This window comes from Beta vulgaris, chromosome 7 (assembly GCF_026745355.1).
Source record: "Beta vulgaris subsp. vulgaris cultivar EL10 chromosome 7, EL10.2, whole genome shotgun sequence".
In the NCBI taxonomy this organism is placed as follows: Eukaryota; Viridiplantae; Streptophyta; class Magnoliopsida; order Caryophyllales; family Amaranthaceae; genus Beta; species Beta vulgaris.
The window spans coordinates 15,822,014-15,844,312 of NC_079208.1; the positions used below are offsets into that span (position 1 = coordinate 15,822,014).

Here is a 22,299-nt window from a genome sequence, read left to right on the forward strand (position 1 = left end):
CTTTGAAGTAGTGTAATTTGCGCTTCATAAGATTCAAGACCTTGTAGGATGTTTTAATTATCTAGTCTTACCGTGATTTGATGTTGATTAATTAGGGTTAAGCATGAGTTCTTGAATTCTTGGCATGAATATTTTTAGTATGATGTTGGATGATGTATTAGTATGTTTGGATTGGTTTGAAAAAGTAAATTTGAAAGCATTTTAAAGTATATTCAAGCCACGGGCAGGAACTGTATATGCTATACCCGCACTGTTCGACGAGCTGCTAATTTTGGTTGGCATAACTGGAAGTGCGCTTGCAACTCCTGTTTTGGTGCACCCCCACCAATGTTGCTGTATGTGCTTTTGACTTGTTTTGTGATTTCATTGGTTCTTTTCATGATTTGATTGTCTTATTTGGTGCCTTAAAGCATATTTATTATTATGGTACGCATGATGAGCCAATGACATTGTAATTTGATAGTTTATGAGTGGAATTGTGAATTTTTGTGGTGGTTTATGCTGGTTTGTATGCTTGGATTTTGCCTTGGTCACGTCATCGACATCGTTATGGTCAAGGGAGAATATTACTGCCTTTAGCACTACTTTACCAAAGATTATGTACTGGGGGCATTGCGACTTTCGTTGTAATTAACCTTGTATCCAAACTCAAATAACGGGAGTGTGGATGGTTGGAAAAATTGATCTTGTATTTGCAGTTTTCCAAGCTATTTAGAAAAATTCTCTATTTTTAGTATATGGTGAATTTAAACCCTATTTTTGGATTACTAGTATTTTATAAATTATGAGATTTTTGGGACTTGAAATTGTTGGATTGTGGTTTATGATTTTTTTTTATTTTGCTTGAGAGTACGACATGCCGAGACACAATGTCCCAATGGTTAAAAACATACTAGCTACCTAGATTGCGGTTTAGGTGTTTACCTTGGTTTATTGTTGTCGTGCAAGAGGTACTAAGCTGGGTATTATCTTACATCAGGAGTCTGACCATTCTAAGATATAGGCAACTGGGAACATAACACATGAGCTGACACCATTGGAAATGGGTTGCGCTTCACTTGCTTTCAGTTCTTGCTTAAATTTTTTATCATCATTTTTATTATTAATTTATTATTTCTTTATTATTATTTATGTTTTATCCGTTTATTGGTGGCTTTAGGAGTTCTTTTATCGAGTTTGTTGAAGCATATTGTTAATTAGTAAGTTATGTTATTATATGTTGAGTTTGTTCCCTATAATGATTATTGTATGATTAGGGTAACTTAATTTAGTTACTCTCCACTGATTACGGATGTTTGTCGATATTCTCACAAGTGATCACGAGGAGTGATTATTTGATGCTCTGAGCTGTGAGATAAATTAATTAGGATGTTGAGGTGTTTTCATTTCCTATTTAATTATACTTAGTACATTGGATTTATGAGGTTGTTTTGTCTTGTTATGAATATTTTAAAGTTATTTTACTTTGGATTTAATTTCGTTTAGTTTCTTTTGAAACCTTTCTTAGTGTGACAATTTTCATCAAACGATATTTCCGCCACCGTCCTTTATTGAATAAAATGCAAATTAGTTTTTTTTTTGTCTCTTTAAATGATAAAGTGTTACGAAATAACTTTACATGACCACGAGGAGATAATTTAAGCATACTCTAGAGCCGAAGTAATTCACTGTCTAGACTCTTCCTAGAGAGATTGAGCGGTAACTCATTTGATGGCATGGATCATTCATTTATTTTTGCAAAGTTGACCTATTTTGCTAACTTTGAATTTCGCTTGTTTTTTTTCTTTTCTTTTTCAGGTACCCTGGTAGAGTCTTAAGCTACTTAGAGTGATCGATTCCCTAAATTACAAGATCGTGAATCTGAAGAAGAGCTTCTCGTGCCATGTCACTAGGGGTGACGAGCTCGACATAGGTTGGCATCTATTCCTCTACGATTGTTGTTGTGTCTGCGAGCCGCCTTTTTAACATGGGTCAGAAGTTGTGGATCTTCCTTGGCTTTGGGGAGTCATGAGGGTAACATGAGATTGATAATGAAACTTATGTTTAACGTCATGACTAATATCATGATGAGCCTTTGGATGAGCCCCATGGTGATGCAGCAAACGCAATTCATAGGCCCCTAATTTCCTGGTGTGCCAAACTTCAAGAGTCCTTGTTCTTCGATGAGCGTGCTCCTAGAGTTCTCCTAGGGGACGTGACTTATCAACATACACTTATAGGTGGGGAGTTTGGAGTGCTCATAACACTAGAGATAGCAGCGTAAACTCGATTTCTGATTAAAAGTTTTTGTAAATGATGATAATTCTTTTAAATGTTTTGTACATATCTTAGATTAAATATTTTGATGTTATTATGCATCTTTTGGCTTTGATAATATGTTGACTCTAACTTTGATTATATGATGGCTCTAAAAATAAGAAAAGTCCTATATTTTTTGTATGCAATTATACTGACATTCTCCCAGAAAAATGACACAGAATGACATGAGGGTACTTACATTACCCAGAAAAAATATGAAAAAGATATAATATTTGCAAGAAGTTATGCAAAGTAATGAAAAATAAAAGAATTTAAGTAAATATAAGTGGAGGTCGATATTAGAAGAAACACTAGAAAGAAAAGTGTCCCTAATGTGAAAAATTATGAACAAACTAAGCGAAATAGGCATGGTTGCAGTTGGCACGGGGGTATTTGTGCCGAGAATCACAAACCAATCGTGAAACGTGGCTCAAAAGTAGTTGGCTTGACGTAGATACAAAACAAAGCCTTATTGTACGGATCGCAGCTGCGCAAATTCTTGAAATCCGCAGATCTTCGCGGTGAGTCTTGTCCAACGTTAGTGAATTAGGTTGAGAAGAGTAATCATCATTTCTTTGCGAATGTCTGACAAGACTCAGCACAAATTCACCGCGAACTAATTTTATAACTTATAAAATTAGGTTGTCGAGAAGCTGCAAATTGTTGTCATTAAGTGGCAGGACTTTGCACGCGGTGAGAAAAGGTTGTCCGTGGTGTAGAAATTTTACGAGGCCCGAAGGGTCCTATACGGCGAGCAAAGCCCGCGTGTGGCGTAATTCAAAACTAAGATTTTGCCACAGTTCCAATAATCTATTCTTATTATTGTTCAGTTTTGGCTACGGATGAAAAACTTAATATTGAAACTAGAAGTAATTAACATCGACTCGGCCCGACCAGAAACAAGTTTTGGGCAAGATCACTCGATCCCACAGTTCGGGCCCGACCCAATTATCGGGCAAAAAATATGGGCAATGGATAACCTAAATCCAGAATTTAGGCTAAATTTTGGCCCAATCCAAAATGTTCGCTTGGTCCTATTTGTAATAATGGTTTTTGGAGCGAAAATTCCGGATTGAGGCTTAGCCCGTTGCATGATCACCTTTAATTGAACCAAAGGAGAAGTTTTTAATGAAAGCGATAAGCTTCACGGTAGGTTTCCTACGTAAAATAAATAAATCAGGCCAAACATTTTGTTTTGATAAATAGCTAAACAATGAATAATTATATGCTTTAAACATAATTTTTCTTGAGTTGATCAACTTTCTTTAGATTATTTAATTTAATCATGTGCACGTCAATAAGTTGGGTGACCTTCTAGAAATTATGACCTTGGTAATAGAAATTTTCTGCAATGATCGAACACATTTTTCCTTAGTGTCTTGAGAACTAAATATCCCTCTTTGGAATTTCATGGTTTGACCTTCTTATTGAAAGATTGAGCGATACACTTTTGGTATACTTGCATGTGATGCAATGCTGCTAGTTTTCGTTCGGCCAACAAAACTAGTTCTTCAAATATGGCTTTCGCATAATCAGCTTCTTGGATTTGACTTCCCGATACAATTCACAAGGAACATATCTTAAGCTCAATAGGTTGAACATCCCTTATCCCAATAAAAAGGGAATAAGGCGTCGCCCTAGTTGATGTGTGGATAGAGGTATGATATTCCCGCAATTTGAAGTAGTTTATTTATTACACCAATCCTTATAGTTTTGGGTCACTTTCTAGATATTAGTCTTAATACTTTTGTTGGTTGCTTCTATAACACCATTAGCCCGGGGTTAACATGGTGATAATTTGTGGTGTTGAATTTTCATACTTTTCGAGTACTTGCTTGCATTTGGCTTGAAAATGAGTATCCTGGTCATTAATGAGTTCATAGGGAGTCCATAGCAGCAAATGATAGTCTAAACTATAAAGGAAGCAACTTGTTTAGGTGTTACAACATTAAAAACTCGTGTCCTTCAATATTAGGTGGCACGATTTTCTAATGATATCATTTCTAGAGGTTGAGAATGGCCAAGGCCAAATGAAGGTATATAACAATGATGGTGGAACATGTTGGAGATTTGGACAAAGTTGACATTTAGAGCATGTCTTATCTTTGTCATACAAAGTGGATCACAATTTAAGAGACGAATTTTTGGATCATTATTTTGAAATATTACTTTGTTTAGTTTCCTTCCATTAGCTAACGTCAATCATATACAAATCAGTAGCTACAAAATAGGAAGACCTTTGGTGAAAATATCTGCAATTTGGTATCGAGATGGGATATATAGAACACAAACTTGTCCACGAATAACTATTTCGCAGACAAAATGGATATCCATCTCTATATGTTTAGTGCGTTGATGGTTAACATGATTACCAGTTAAATATATGACACTAACATTATCACATCAGACCAATGTAGCTTTCTGAATATGTTAATTAAGCTCGAAAAGAAGCTTCTATACATAACAAACAAGACTCAGATACTATTTTAGCAACTCCGCGATATTCAACTTTTGCACTAAAACGAGACAAGCAGGTTGCTTGTCGTTTGGTAGACCAGGGAACCAGGTTGTCACCAACAAACACACAATAGCCCGAGGTGGATAGTCTAGTATCAACACTCCACCCAATCAACATCCGTATAGGAAATAATGCCAAAAATCGAAGACGGATATAAATATAAGCCATGATCAAGTTACCCTGAATATAGGGCACAAGCGCTTAAGAGCATGCACATGTTCTTCCAGAGGGTCATGCATGGATAAGCAAACCCGTCGCACAAATACCGGGTCTCGTGAAAGTAAGATACTAAAGAACCTTGCAAGGCTGTGATAATGAATAGGATCCTTATAACGTGTGTTAGAGTTAGCACCCATCTTGGGCTTAGTGTACATTGGAGTAGGAGAGGGTTTACAAGCAGACATACCAACATGTTCAATGGATTCAGTGGCAAACTTATGTTGAGACAAAATTAAACCACCTGTATGTTTAGTAACAGTTATGCCCAAAAAGTAACTCAAAGGTTGAAGGTCTTTTATAGTAAACTTTGAGCTAAGACTAGACATGATATACTTACTAATAGCATTATAAAAGGCAATTAATATGAGGTAATCAACATATAATAAAATATAGGCCACAACATAACCATGTCGATATATAAAAATAGAAAGGTTCGATTTCTTATGAGTGAACCCAAGAGTAGAGACAAAGTCATCAAATCTCATATACCAAGCCCATAGAGTTTGTTTAAGTTCATAGAGTGACTTTTTCAAACGACAAAGATGAGTAGGATGTTCAGGATCCCAAAATCCCATAGGCTGATGATGCATATACACGATCTCTTGGAGGTCCCCATGTAAGAAGGCATTCTTCACATCAAGTTGGTGAATAGACAAAGATTTAGACAAAAGCCGAGCTAAGAACTTTGCGAATAGTACTTGCTTTTAACCAATGGGCTAAACGTCTCTCCACTGTAAATGCCAACATGTTGAGTTTGTCCATCACCTACAAAACGAGCCCCGTGCCTCTCAAAAGCACCGTCAAAATGTTCTTTATAAGTAATAATTCACATTGAACAAATAACGTTAACATTAGGTGGATGGGGCACCAAATCCCACATCTTATTTTTAATAAGAGCATTAAATTCATCATCCATGGCCATTTTCTGAATCAAGTCATGAAGAGCACTCATGGGGTTACAGGGTAGATGGATTTGAAACTTCGTGGTAGAGGTTAAAGTGACTTTTGGTTTTGAAAATCCCACGTTGACTCCGCGTAACAGGCCATTGGGGTGCTGGAGGAATAATTAGAGCGATTTATGGAGGAGATTTGGGCCTGGGAGGGAATGAGTTTAGATCCATAACAAAAGTAGGAGGAGAACTAGCTGGCCTAATGTATGAGTGGGAGGAGAATGGGCTGGGATTGATGTGAGAGTGGGAGGAGAACCGACTAGGATGGAGCTAAGAGTGGGCCTTGGCGGACTCAAAGCATGTAAAGACAAAGGTGAATGATGCGCTGGACGAACACATGGGCCATAGGTGCTAGGGCTTTGGGGTGCGAAGGAGAATTAACCAATGGACCAGTAGGGGAGGAGTTTGGGCTGAAATTTTGTGGAATTAAGGGGGGGATGATATTTTGTGGATTCAAAGGAGTTGGTTGTGTTGTTTTGGAAAGAGTTAGCTAACATATGGACCACAACAGGAGAAATAGCATCCTCCAAGAAGTTATAATTAAGTATGACCAGAAGGATTATGCACCTTTCTATAACAGAATTTAGACTCATAAAAAATTACATGGAGGCAAATGATGATTTTTAAGAGGAGATGTCATAGCATTTGGAACTACGATAATTAGAGGGGTAACCGAAAAAGACATATGAAGTAGAGCGGTTTGAAGTTTGTTTATGCTGGTTGATGAGAAAAGAGGATAACATTTACACCTAAATCCCGAAGATGAGAATATGATGGATCTCGATAATAGAGAACCTTGTGAGGAGATTGGTAGGCTAATTCCTTATTCAAAGAAATGTTATAAAGGTATGCTGCTTTTTGTTAATGCATGATGCCAAAATGAGGAAAGGAGAGAAGCATGAGAAAGGAGAATCCGGATAATGTTGTTAATGGTTATTATTTTTCTTTTGACTTTCCTATTTTGTGAAAATGTATAAGGATAGAAAAACGAAAAGTCAACTCATGACAAGTACAAACATCTCTTAAGGGCTCATGTCATATTCCCTCCTATTATAACATTGGAGATTCTTAATATCACGTTCAAAATATGTGCGGATATAGGCTTGAAAATAAATATGGAATAAACTTGAGATTTTTTTTAGATAAAGGAACTGTCCACAAATATTTGAGTAATGATCCAATAACAGAAGATAATAATGGTGGTCCAATCTCAAAGCAGGTGAAGTCCAAAGATCAACATGCATAATATCAAATGGATAAAAGTTCTTGAATTGAAAGTAATAAATGGCAACTTAATAAGTTTTCTAAGAGGACATGATTGACAACCATTAGAACTACGAGTTTGATTATATCCAATGAATCTATTTTCCCTAAGAAAATCTAAAACAGGATCTCCCGGATGACCCTAGCGCTCATGCCATAAAGAATGATTCAAGGCAGCAAAAGCGGGTGTGGACGTGGCTTGAGTAATGGCGATGGCAGTGGTAATAGGATATAGGTATCCTCTAGTCTCACATCTCATGAGACTCTTCCCAGTTTGAATATCTTTCACAGAAAACCCAAAAGGATCAAATTCCACATAAACAGAGTTATCAGTTGTGAATTTATGAACATAAATTAAATTTTTAAAAGTTTGGGAGTGTGAAGGAAATTTTTAAGAGCTAAGGAAGGGTATGGGGAAGGTAATTGAGTAGCACCATAACCATGAATAGGAATAGAATGACCATTTTCAAAAATAATACCATGATTTTTGCTCATGTTAATATAAGATGAGAGAGTACCTTAATTAGAAGTCATGCAGAAAGTAGCTTCGAGGTCCATGTGCTAGAAGGAGGATCTGTTGATTTTTTGAGGCTGCATAAGCTTGCTGCTACTTGGAACATGCTGGCCCAATAACCCAAAAGGCGAAGAGGGGGGTCTAGTCCATAGGAAGGAAGGGTAAGGGCTTGGAGGAATGGGATCCCAGAATTCTGACCACCACTCTTGTCGCTACTAGGGGTGTGCACCGGTCCAGGAACGGACCAGACCGGAACCGACGGACCGAAATCCGAGATTTTCTTGGACCAGATTTTTTTTTCAAAAAACAAAAATCTTTTTTATTTTATTTAAATATATTTATAGATTATATACATTAAAAATTAATAATTTTTATAATAATTATCCTAAAAGAATAAATAGTAGGTTTTTAAGTTTCAACTTTCTACCTTTAATTTTATCTTTAACATATAAACTTTTTTTTGCTAAGATAATAGAAATTCCGGTCCAACCGGTCCGGACCGAAATTTTCTAGGTTTGGACCGGACTGGTGGACTGAAATTCCAATATTCGACGGATCGTGGACCGGACCAGACCGGAATCTGCAGTCCGGTCCAAATTCTGGTCCTGACCGGTTTGTGCACACCCCTAGTCGCCACCATTTGCATCGCCACTACCACCACCGCGATTTTTACCATTATTGTTCTATTTCGGGCCATTTTCCCCAAACAAGTATGATGAGAGTGAGAGGAGTTTTCTGGGAAGGTAATGGGTTCATTAGCATAGCACATTACTATGGAGGCATCGAATCCGGTGGAGGATCTTTTTGCAAGTCCAGCTTTTTCAAGAGTAAGCGTAGAGTAGGCGTGGCAAAGTTGTGGAAGAGGATCACTTTGGCGAATGAGAGTGGCAACTTGATTATATGAGTTTATAAGACTGGAGACCATTTGGAGAACAAGGTGATTGTTAAATAGTGGGGCTCCAACACTTATCCGACAAGATTTTAGGATATGTTGACAATATGTTGAGGCATTGGGGAAATGCTCCATGGTGATATGAGAAAATTCTTGTTCAAGAGTCACAATGCATGAACTTTTGTTATCTTGAAAAATGTCTGGTAGACGATTACAAGCCTCTATAATCGTCGAGTTGGGTTCAATAATAGTGTGCAGAAGATCATCAGAGATAGTGGGCATATAGATCCATCAATGGACCGTAGCTTTTTTTCGTCATCCGGCGTAGGGACCTTGACTTCCCCTTTTTCCAGTGGGGTTAATGTGATGGATGACTTTGTGAGAACGAGCATGGATCTTGAATAATTCCTCCCATATCAGATATTCGAAATTTCCCATAGCAAGGGTAATAGTATTATGGTTCTTAATGTTAGAAACAACAAGAGCAAGGTGGAAGGAAGATTTTACCATCAGTCATGGTGGCTGATCGGAAAAGCTGGTTGAGTATAACGTCGCCGGATAATGGAGACCCGGGAAAGAATAAAGAATGTTATATAAATATTCTACACATTCTAACATTATTATTATTATAGAGATTTAGTAGACCGTATGAGAGAATAAAATATCCATTCGCATCGTATAAGCTACAAAATTATCTTTTAATATCCAAGAATCAAGTATAAAACTTTTATTAGAATTTCGCATTTGTTTGTTGTTTGTATTTATTGTACTTCCATTGACATGTATGTTGTCATGTTTCAAGTACTACTTGAGTTGATTATGCATAGGAGATTTTCATTTTCATTTATAGATGCAAATCAAGTTTAGTGGATTGATTTTGAAATAGTTATGATCTCTCAAATTATTCAATGGGGGATTTTTTAGGGGCCTTTCATGTAGACGAATTTGTCAGAGTGCTCAATTTTAATACAATTATGTAATAGCTTATTGAGTGGTTTATTTTATTATAGCTTTAGCCTAGCATTTTACTTTGATGATATTACCGTTCGACCTAGTTTATGGTTTACAAACATTTTTAAAATATAAAGGATTAGCATTAATTTATTAAAGGTTGATTAGTATTGAAGCCAAGAGAAAACCTGAAGTACACAAACTACAGATTTTTGAGCAGCAACTTCTAGCCCAGCAGCAATTCGAGCATCCTCGGTAATTTTTTGCTCTTGCTCAATGCGCATAAGAACCTATAACATGCATATGAATCGCCTATAGTAAAACACAATAGGTGCATTTTGATTATCACCCAGCCTGGACAATATACTTCATGCAAAAGTTCAAGCCTTCAAGATATATAGAACAAACCTCAAGCATTACACGTTCTTGTTCCTGCTTGTCACTAAGTGCTTGCTGAAGTAGTGCGACCTCTTGTTCTAATTGCTCAACCTAAAGTAAATTGGAAAACTTTAGAGAATAATATAGCGTTAAATCCATCTAAAATACAAACAAAAATCTTGTTAACAAAAGTTAAAACTTAATAAACTATACTAAAAACTCCATTCATGGCATAAGCCATCCAATTCATTATTGCATTTATTTAAAGCTTAACCATCCAACGAAACCCCATATTCCTATAGAAGTTGTGTGTAAGATGTGTTTGGTGATATTGTAAAGACTTTTGCATGTAATTACGAGAACACAAGGTAAAATATAATACCCACTATGATAATGAGGTAGGCATGGATATTATCCCGGGAAGATCAATTAATGATAACTGCATTATCCCCCATGAGATGCTTAGCTATGTTAAAAGAAGAAAAAAAGGGAAATCTGCTCAATGATTCTACACTTGAATTTGAACAAGGCTTACCGTCGTGTAAGCTCGAAATTTATTGAAGAAGTGCTTAGAGCTATTGGTATGCCTAACATATGGATCCATCTCATCATGGAATGTGTTACAACGGTTAGCTACTCCATTCTTGTCAATGGAGAAGCAACTGGACAAATTGACTCGAAAGCCGGGCTTAGACAAGGGGACCCCTTATCTCCCTATCTTTTTTTATCTTGTGTATGGAAGTTCTCTCGAGGAAAATGACACAACAGCAAAATCAGAGACTTATAAGGGTCTTAAACTGAACCACAAAGTCCCAGAACTATCACATCTCTTCTTTGCCGACGATGCTCCTTTTTTCATTAAGGGAACAATGGATAATGTTTGGAATTTGAAAAAAAATCCTGGAAAGCTTATGTTGATTCTCGGGGGAAATGATACACCCAGAAATCTTACACTGCCTTTAGCAAGAATACTCCAACAAAATTCATTACCCTCCTCAACAAAGGCCTAAGAGTGAACAATAAAGAAATACTGGCAAAATACTTGGGATGCCCGATGGACGTGACATGCCACTCGCTCAAAGTCTTCCAAGATCTACCTGAGAAAATAGTAAGCACAATCACTTCTTGGAAAATTTCAACCCTAAATCAGGTAGGTAAGATCCTCCTCATCAATAGTATCCTAATTGCTTATGCTTCTTACATTATGGATACTTTCATATTTCCATAAAAGATCCTTAAGAAAGCTTCCTCTACTATCGTAAAATTCTGGTGGAGTACAAAGTTCAACAAAAGCCTATTCATTAGAGGAAAAAAGCCTACTTGAAGTACACAAAAATAATGGAGGTTTAGGTTTGAGAAATCTAGAAAATCTAAACAGAGCAATGGTTTTCAAGCAGGCTTGGAGGATTCAAAATAGCCTGTCCTTTTTTGTGAGTAGAGTTTTTATAGCCAACTATTCTAAAATTAGTTTGAAAAAAGCCTTTGCGGGAAATTTTCCTCAACTTGTTCTTGGAGAGGGAGAAGTATCAAGAGAAGGGTCAACGACCTAGCTTTAGGAGTGGGGAAGATTATAAGAGATGGGAAATCTACTCTTGTTTTGGGTGCCCATTGGGTGGGAAGAAGAGAAATTCAATTTAATCAAGGGCTAGACCAGCAGCTCCTAAGTGCCCAACTTGGGTTTGTAATTTAATCACAGAAGATAGAGAGTGAGATAAGGATAAATTAAATACCTGGTTCGAGCCAGCCACTACAAGGTCAATTTTATCGGTCCACTTACCATATCAAACAGGAAAAGATGAGTTTTACTGGGAAGCAAGATCACACGGCAATTATGAGATCAAATCTGTTTACTGGCGCATAAAAAACCAATCATAAAGTCCAAAGGATAATTCTAACTTATAGAAGAAATTCTGCAATCAAAAATTCAGGCCAAAATGAAATTTTTTCTATTGGAAGCTAGTCAATGGTGCTTTAGCCACCGGAGTAAACCTTAGCAAAAGGAAAATCCTAAGCGAGAGCCCTTTCCCCCTTTGTGGGAAAAGAAGGAGTCGGATACTCAACTCTTTAAGAACTGTGAAATATCTATGAGAATTTGGAAAAGCTCTACCCTTGGTATCATATTGGAGGGATATCCAAAAATTTCGGAAAATATATGGTCAAGAAATTGGTTATGATACCTCATGTAGGAGAAAGATCAAGATTATAGAGTCGTTGAATTTGTATGAATCCTATGGAGCATCTAGCTCTTAAGAAACAAAGCATTTTTTCACCCCTTTGAGACTATAAAACCGAGTGCAGCTATTAACATCCTAAATCAGTGGAGATCTCGATGGCTTAACCTACGAGGCAGAAATAAAGACAAGTGGAGCCCGAAGAGGAATTGAAGAGATCGGACTAAATTACCAAAAAGGGAATGTCAGTAGAGCTTCAACTGGCCAGATGAGGGGACACAGAGGAGATTAGTCATTGGCGGAGCTTGGAAAAGGAACAAAGATGTGGATAATGATCCGAGAAGCACAACTTTTGGGTAGGTACTCTTGGAAGATAATAAAGAAGTTAGTTTAGGAAGTAGAAAGATTGCGGCTGGATCAACACTATAGTCAGAGACCTATGCACTCCTTTATAACCTAAAGATCATGATAAGTCAAGGAATCATTAATCTTGAGGTCTGGACGGATTGTGAACAAGTTATCATAGGTATTCAAGATATCACTAAAGCAGCAGCGCATACAAAAATGATTATGGGACACATTATCAACTACACCAGAAGTTTCAATGTGTTCCGAATTATTAAAGTTGACAAGGAAAAAATTGCCAAGGCTCACTTCCTAGCAGCCTCTGAAAGGAAGAGATGTATTGTTATTTCCTCGTTTTCAATTTATACGTTGTCAGAAAAAAAAGGAACTGCAATGAACAATCTACCAATTTTTTTGTACTAATTACCATATTTGTCATTGCCAATTCAAACCAGTTTCAGCACCACAATTTATAATCATTCGTGGACACCAACAAACATACACTTATATACCATATTAACCACTAAGTCTGCTATATTTTATAAACACATCATATTCAGTATTCAGCTTTATAGCAGAATAACCCAACTGAGCTAAGAAACCAAATTTTTATTTCTATTATTTAATCTAATAGAAATAAACAAAAATAACTCTACAAACAGAAATACTTCCTCCGTTTTTTTTAGATGTTACACTTTCCTAAAATTGCATGGTTGTAAATAGATGTTACACTTTTTAAAATTTCCTTATTTAGTAACTTTTTCCTTGTGAAATGTCCATATTACCCTTACTAACTACCCATTTAAAAATTAAAACACTCTTAATCTACCCTATTAAATCCCTAACTAATCTAATCAGATTTTAACCATTCCCACCAAAATTAAACCCCCCAACTACCTTTTCATCTTCCCCATGATCATTTAATACATTCAACCCCCCTCCCCCAACTGATTCATCCCCCCATTAAAGTTCTTCCCCAATTCCCCAACCCCTCCTATTCCCTAACCCTAAAACTTCGACCTTCTCTCTCTCCCTCAAAACTTCATCTTTTCTCTCTACTTCCATTTCTCCTCTTCTGATCTTCTCTTCCTCTCTCTACTGGACTTCAGTTTCTCTCTCTAGATTTCTTCACTTCCTCTTCAAATTTCCCCTTTAAACTTTCGAAATCTCCATTGTTCTCTTGAAATCCTCACTGTTTTCTCTGTATTTCATCTTCAAGTCTTCAAAAACCCTAGATCTTCTTTCATCTTTTCAGAAAAAAAAACCCTAAAAAATGCCGAAAAATTATGTGCCTGATCTCCAACCCCTTGTTGACGCCTTGTTCCAAACTGACGATGCTGATGAGTCTGATTCCATTTGCGAGTTGATGCTTGCATTTCAGACTGGGTCTCCTTGGCAAGGAGGCTCTATGACAGTGGAGATGCAAAAGCACTTGCTTCGCCCTTATGCCTTCAAGGCTTTGGGTGTGGTGGTTGATGAGTTTTATCTGGTTACGGGTTACCAAGGGAATTCCGTCCCTTTCTTCTTCCAACCCAAAAAAAATGAGTCCCCAATTTAAGCAGATCTTGGACCCCAGACCAATTTCACACAGGTTGAGGCCTAGATCGAGGGTTGAGGAAGAAGGGGATGGGGAAAAAGGTAAGAAAATTCTCCGTTCTACCCATGAGATTGTTTGCGCTTTAAAGGCTCTGTGTTTTTACACTGTTGGGAAAAATGGTAAAGTTCAAGAGGTGAAGGAGAATGAGAAGGATAAGGGGAAGGAGAAGGAGAAGAAGAAGGAAATTGTGGGGTGCAAGAGGAAGGGGAAATGTCAGTGTTTGGGTTGTACTTCTACGGCCTTCAACGTCTACGGCGATGAAGGCACTGTTTATGCTATGTATGTTGAGTCTGATGGGGGGTTTAAGGTCTTTGACGTGGTTGAAGAACTGCTGGATGATGAGGAGGCTGAGGATGGTGAGGGTGAGCTTGAAATTCCAATGAGTCCCTGCACTTCATCAGAACTTGATCCTGATACTCATTGCTTCCTTCTCAGGAGAAAGGAGAGTACTTTGACTCCCTGAGGTTCTATCATCCTAACTCTTTTAATTGCCTTCTGTTTTTTGTTGCCTTTTAATTAATTTGAGTCCCTGAAATTCCTATTGGTTTGTTGTTGGCTATTATTGGTTGCCTTGTATATTTTTGGCTGGCTGTTTTTGGTTGCCTATGAAATATGTTGGTTGGGTTTTGTTTTTGGTTGCCTATAAATATGTTGGTTGGGTTCTGTTTTTTGGTTGCCTATAAATATGTTGGTTGGGTTTTGTTTTTGGTTGCCTATAAATATGTTGGTTGGGTTCTATTTTTTGGTTGCCTATAAATATGCTGGTTGGGTTCTGTTTTTGGTTGCCTATAAAGATGTTGGTTGGGTTCTGTTTATGGTTGTTGGCTAATATTGGTTGCCTATGAATATATTTTGTTGCCTATAAATCTGTTGGTTGGCTTCTGTTTTTGGTTGGCTTCTGTTTTTTGTGGGATTGTGTATTTCGTTGGCTATGAATATTTGTTGGTTGGCTCTTTTTGGTTGCCTATGAATCTGTTGGTTGGCTTATGTTTGTGGTTGGCTTCTGTTTTTTGTTGGCTTTTGTTTTTGGTTGATTGTGTATTTTGGTTGGCTTTTGGTTGCCTTGTGTATTTGGTTGCCATGTATTTTTGGGAAGCCTATGGGTGTTGGTTTGGATTGGAGGTTTGAGGATGAACAAATGGCTAATAATGTACTTCTGTTTTTGGTTGGCTTGTGTTTTTTGGTTGCCTTCTGTTTTTGGGTGCTGAGTTAAGTGAAGTCCCCCACTGTTTACACAATGAGTCCCTCTTGCTTCCCCCCTTGAGTCCCAATATTGTTTTAAAAAGCTAAATCCAAATGATGAAGGGACTCATACATTGGGCTTGAAGAGCAATAGATGATTTGCTCCTTATTGGTGTTAAACCAATAAGTTGAGGTTTTAAATCATTTATTGCTTCCTCAATGAACCATTGAATTAACCCTGATGGATTTTAAAAACACACATCTTACTTTAAACTTGTTGACATGCAAAAGAATAAAAACAACCATAAATGCTTAACTTTCATTAAATGCTTGTATCACTGCTTATACAAACCAGTCCTTCAACTTGTACAAAATAGTCTAATAACTAAACAAGAACCCCCCAAAAACTTCCTGGTTTGCTTAGAAATGTTGCTTCACGTTGTCCATAATCTTTAACAAAAAGTCTTGTAAATAGTATACCTGTGTATTTGTGCAAGTAGATCCTTCATCTTCTTCTATACTAGATATATACCAAAAAGTTGCTCCCCATTCTTTTCCTTCATACACAGTGTAGTTATGTTCAAAAATTAGTTGCCACATCTTCTGCCCATTCTACTCTTGAGCTGCATCTAAGTAGTCAAATGCTTGCTCCCCATTCTTTTCCTTCATACACAGTGTAGTTATGTTCAAAAATTAGTTGCCACATCTTCTGCCCATTCTACTCTTGAGCTGCATCTAAGTAGTCAAATGCTTCTCCTACATTCACAAACCTCTCATTCAAGTATGTAACTGCCTCATCTATCACAGCTTGGTCCACTTCCACATTTTCTGGAAGTAATCCCAGTCTCTCTAACTTTCTTTTTGCATGGTGTGGATTCTTGAAATTGTTCCCCCCTTTGCACTTTAGTATTTCTACCATAACATATTGTAATTGCAACCAAGTGTACTTCAAAACTTCTGGGTCAAAGAAATCATAACAGTCCTGCACTCTTAAAATCAGTTCATCTAGGTTCTTAGGAAATGATTGATATTGTAGTGCTTGAATTGCTCTAAAAAACCCCAAGTCTAGCACATTTAAGTCAGGGGACTGAGCTGGCTGATTGATGAGTTGGATATTGAATCCATTCTGAGTTGCTGCTGCTATAAAGAATGGGTCTGATGCATGAATGTGAGGTCTAACATTGTCTTATTGTATGTAGATTTCTTTGGACACACCTTCTGGCCAATTCCTCATTATGGCAGGTATGATAGTGTTAACTATCATATCCCTCATAACTGGTAGTGTAACACTTTCAATTGCCTTTGTCAACATAGTACCTGCCCTTCTGTTTTTTGTTGAATACTTAGCTCTTGCATACTCAACAAAAGGGTAGATACCAAATTTCCCATCATGTATCATCCTTCCTCACTGTCCTTAATAGGTCTAGATGTGGCACACATGAACATGGCTTTTATCTTAAACCTCTTGGACTGACAGCAACTATAAGGGTCATCTTCAGCAGGAAGCAAGTAAAACCTTCTCATATCTGGACTTAAATAAAACCACTTCTCATCTATGTGAACAACATTTTGCATGTCAACAAATTTTGGTGGTTGTGTCCTTGTTGCTGGTAATATGTGTTGTAACACCCACTTCATTCTTTGAATCTTATGATCTTCTGTCAGTTTTGGGTGGGTGCTGCTAGTGTGACTTCTCAGCTTGCCCCGTTTCAGTAGACTGTAAACAGTGGAGGGGGGGATTTTAAGACATCCAGCAAATGCCCTTATACTTGTCCTCAGATTAAGTGGGACTGACTGAAGCCATTTGTCATCATATACTTTAAGCTTCCTACCACATCTTCCTGCTTTTTTGTTTCTCACATCTATGGCATGCCCAACTTCTCTCTGTTTTTTTGCATCTTTCCATATCCTATCTAATGTCATCCTACTTATGCCATGCTTTTTTGCTATTTCTGTTTTTAAACCCCATGCAAATTTACCATTTATTTCAGAGGTAAGTAGGTCATCAACCAACATTCTTCTTTTTGTTAAAGTTAAATGTGGTTTTTGGGTTGTTGAACTTACATTGTTTTCTATTTCTGTGTTTTGTTGTTGTAGGTTACCCTGCTGATTTGGTTGGTCTGCTTGAATGCCATCTGCTACTGCTGTACCTCCATCATCATCATCCTCTGTGTCATCATCACTGTTGTAATGTGTCCACATCTCATGCATCAGCAACTCATCCTCCATGCCTTCTATTTCCAGCAGCTCTTGAAGGCCAAACTCCCCTCCCTCATCTGCTGACCCCATGTGATTAAGCTGAAGCTGATTTTTTGAAGACCGAAGTGTGAAGTTTTTTGGTTGCCTACTTCAGTTCTTAATTTAGTAGAAATTTTTTTGTAATTGGTCCTGTGCAATGTGTGTGCAGTGAATTATGGGAACAATCTGATTTTTTGTAAAAAACTAAACCATGGTGCTAAACAATATTTTCTCTCTCCTCATTTTGGGAAATAAGCCCCCATTTAATGTTGGGGGTTTATATAGAGGATATAGTATGGTAATGGTATGCTTAAAGTAACTTTAAAATTGGGTAATTTAAATTTTTTGCAAATTTTCAGCTTTGTGAAAATTTTGGAGGGAAAACAATTTGGTGCCAAAAAAAATTGGCTCCCCCACATTTCTCTCTCCTCAGCCGAGTGAAATTGGGAGGGAACCAACTAGTGGTCCCTCTTTTCTCTCTCCTCCCTTCCCTTAAACCCCCCATGTGCAATGGTCCCCACACCTTTAATCCCCCTACCCTTATTTTTCTCCTAATCACTCCTCCAATTTTTGCCTAGAAAACCACAATTTTTGAAAGTGTAACATCTAAAAAAAAACGGAGGAAGTATATGAAAACACGAGGACCTATAAACTAAACGAATACTATTTTACTATAAGAAATTATGTGACGAATAACTTAAATCCAAATATTGTACCATGAATTGTTGTATTTGTTATTGATGGTAAATTTATAACTACATAATTTATTGTTGTTTAAGATAATTGTTTTAATTATGACCTTAAGATTTCATGTTAGGAAATTATTTGTGGAATGATATTATGGACCTTACAAATAATTTTAACCAACCTCGAGTCATGATTGAGGACTTTAATGAGGTTCTATGTCAAAGTGAGAAAATAGGGGAAGGCATAAGGCCGACCTTTACGTGTCCACTACCGATAGATATGGCCTCTTGGACCTGGGTCATGGACCAAAATTTACATGGACTAATAAAAGAGAAAAGTCCTATACTTGAGAGACTAGACAGGAGGTGGGCAAACTCTAATTAGATTGACACCTTCTCCAATATTTAAAGGGTTAAATTGGTTGTACTGGATTGGATTTCGCCAAATACAAACCTAGTCCATAATTTTTTGGATTCCAGAAATTGAGTCTAAAACCGATCCAAACTTTTTTTTTAAGTCCAGTCCAATCCGAAACTTTTTTCTTGAGTGCGAGTCTAATACAGTACAATATAAATATTATAATAATATTTTCCCAATATAGATTGACAATGTTAACTAATAATTAAAGGAAAAAATTTCAAGGATAATACAACCTTTAGGCGGTCTGCGCAAATTAAGTCAAGCTTTAGATTAAATTTGAATAAACAAAGCTTATGAGGGTAGCTGCTTTAAATGGGTTAAATGATAAAGTAACCTGTTATCATAGGTAACCTGACCACGTGTCTTAATTTTATTGATTTAGATTTTTAATTTTACTTTTATTTAAATTCTTAATATTAATAAAGTAAAAAAGAAACTAAAAATAAAACCGATACCCTTCCCCACCTCCCTTTCCCCACCGCTGCAAACACCTCCTCTCTTGTGCTCTCTACTTGTGACAACCCTCTCCCCAACCCTCATGCGTCTCCCACTTCCCCTGTCCCCCATCCCCGCTATCTGCAACCAACCCACCCACCCCGTCCGCACACCTCTCCTATCCCCTTTCCCTACCCCATGCCTGCAAACATCACCCACTCTTGAAACCATAGAAGTGAAATACTTTATATTCCTTAAATTTCTTTTCAATGTCACCCAAGGTTTCAATGGTTCTTTTTCTATCAAAGGCTCTAACTCTTTGATTGATTGATTCTTATGCCCACAAACATATTGTTGAACTTTCCTGTCAATTTTATGAATTGGGTCAGTTGATTTCTTCGAAACAATATCACGAATTGAGGGAATTGAAGGACATATCAGGAATTTCACGAGATCTTATAAAATTACATGAATAAAATAGTTTTAGAATCGAATGAAAATCATACTTAAATAAGCCTTCAAAACAAAGTTTCCATACAAAAATGACATTTCAGAGGTGGATTTCAGCTAGGGTGGGGTTAGAGTGTTAGTTGTGGTGGGGAGGAGGAGAAGGAGAGGTTGGAGAAGATGTGGAGTGAGAGTGGCGATGAAGGAAGGAGAAAAAAGGTTGGAGGAGATGAATTAGTCAAAGAAAAAGAAAATTAAAAAAACTACTCATTTTCAAATCACCGTTCACCTAAACTTATTGAAAGATTATACCCTTATAAGCTTTGCTTATTCAGTGTTAACTAAAAGTACGATTTTTTCATTAGGTATCTCTGAGATTTTACGAAATGCACCATTTACCCTTGTTGTTTCGAAAATGCACCAGATGCCCTTGTTATTTGCATAAAATGCACTAAATACCCTTAATGACTAACCATGTTAAGTTTCCGTTAGCTTTTAGGGTTAATTAACCCCTCTAATCCTAATTAGCTCTAATTAAACCCTAATTAGCCCTAATTAACTAACTAAATCCTAACTTTGAACTCTATCCTAATATAATCCCCTAACTTTACACCCTAACCTAACTTCAATCCCCTAACTTCAAACTCTAACCCCACCACCCAACCACCTCCCCTCCCCCTTCCCCACCCCCCACCCCCACATCCCTCCTGCCCCGTTGATTTTCCCACCCTACCACCCCAAGCAGCCTCCACTCCCCAATCCCCACAGCCCACCGTTGGCCCTCTTGCAGCTCTCCCCCACCCCTGTCGAATCCCCCTCCCTCAGCCCTATCGAATTCTCACCCCCAACTCCGCTCTTTCTCTCAACTCCCATGACATTTCCCTATGTAAACGTTCAATTCTTTTTCTCTCTCTTCCCCAAACCCCTAATCTTGAATTACCCAACAATCTTAACTCATGCGTAATCAAAATCGAAGAAAAAAACCTCCAAAATTTTAATTTTTTCTTCCCATTTTGATGGACTCGGATTACCCAACAATCTCAACTCATACGTTCTCTTATATAAGAAGAGGGAAGTGAGTTGTTTGGAGGGAAAAACAAAAGAAATAACTGATGTGGGTCCCATGACGGAGTTTGGTAAAATCCGTTAAGTGGTGGGAGTTTATAAAGGTTTTGTAAAGTTTAGGTGGAAATTCAAAAAAAAAAAACATAAAAGTGGGAGTTTCTAAATAAGTGAAAAGTTAAGGTGATTTTGTGCAAATTTTCCAAAGCATTACAATAACAAAAGAGAAGATGCATCAATGTTGCTCCTGGAAGGTATATAAACAAACCTAGTCATCTAGAAACATGGTAATTTTACTGTTAGATCCCTCGATACATGCTCACCCCCTTCCCCCGCTACATACAAACATAGGGATAACTATAAAGTGATGCAAAAAACAGAGTATAATAAGCAAAAATGATGTCTACAATTCATAGAAAAACATAAGTTATGCTAAATAAAAATTTTCATTAGAAACTATCACAAGAACAAGCAAAGAAAAATAAAAAGATATCAAGCAGAACATTAAATTACCCTCGCACTTAATTCTCGACGATTATCTTGTTTTACCATCTCAAGGAACGCGGTCTCTAACTCTTCTGTTCTGGAAGGAATTCAGATGGAACTTTTAATAAAATATCTGATAGGAATCATCTTAAGCAAAATATGTTATGATTACTTGCTAAATAAAGAGTAACATTTAGACCATTATGACTCCACTAATCATCAAATATATCCATGGCTATAGAAAATAACCAATATTGAGGATGACGGTCGTTTGAAAGTAGAATCACGAGGATTTTCAATTAAAGAGACGCACAAGTAGAAGTAAAGACCCTTTGCTCACTAAATTCGCAGTCTAAAACAATTAGGTAAATAACCTATATATTCCCCTCGTCAAAAAAACGTGTTTCCACGTTAAACCGGCCTCCGCCTTATCGGGTCGGGCGATATCTGTCCGATTGGGCTGTATTTTGCCAAACCCCAGATAGACGCGGGCACATGTTAGTTGTCTCATATTGGAGAAAGATGAGAAAAATTTTCACATTATAAGCTAGAGGACGTACTCCAATTATAGTGAATGTGTTTTAGTATGAAACCTTCTTTAAACTTGTAAGTGTACTGACTCTTCTTCCTTATTAGGTTGCCCAGTCTCATTTTTAGTTCTTTCAAATTTATCATTTATAATTACAGGTAGCTTTAGCAAATCAGATATAAGACAATAACGATATAAGACATAGAAGTTAGGGAAATTAGATGATAATCCTAATTTTGGTCTTTTCACTTTGGTGGCCAAATATAATCTTAATTCTTAATGGTAATCCCATATTTGTGATCATGCGTGAAATTGAAACATAACTAACCATTTATCAATATGAACAAGAGAAATTCTTAATGATAACCTTGAGTTTTAGCTTTTCACTTTAGTAAAAAAAATTAAAAATAATTATCGATGGAAATCCAGCGTTTTTGGTTATCCTTAAGAATGTGGGATTATTAATAATCAATTTTCACTGTAAACAATTAGTAAAAGGGTTGTTTATAGAATAATTCAAGCTTTTATAAAATGGTAAGTTCCTTACAAAAAATATTTTCCTTTTGTGTCTCCTTGAAAACCTTTTTCATTCTCGTTTAATTAGTAAGAGAAAAATGAAAATAAATTTTTGTATATCTACACATTATGGACCTTAGTTTGAAATCAACCCTTTTAACTTATCATACATAACCATAAACACGGGGTTATCATTGTTGA

At 36.9% G+C, this 22,299-nt stretch overlaps 1 protein-coding gene across 1 annotated transcript in view; it reads right to left on the reverse strand.

The window, feature by feature from the left end:
• Nucleotides 1-22,299, reverse strand: part of LOC104909022 (uncharacterized) — a 45,452-nt gene that overhangs the window by 5,619 nt on the left and 17,534 nt on the right. The window contains exons 14-16 of the mRNA XM_048633906.2: nucleotides 21,081-21,150; nucleotides 10,014-10,094; nucleotides 9,794-9,895 (exon numbers count right to left, since the gene is read on the reverse strand). Of these exons, the coding sequence (XP_048489863.1) occupies nucleotides 9,794-9,895; nucleotides 10,014-10,094; nucleotides 21,081-21,150 (253 nt within the window). The remainder of the gene's footprint in view (nucleotides 1-9,793; nucleotides 9,896-10,013; nucleotides 10,095-21,080; nucleotides 21,151-22,299) is intronic.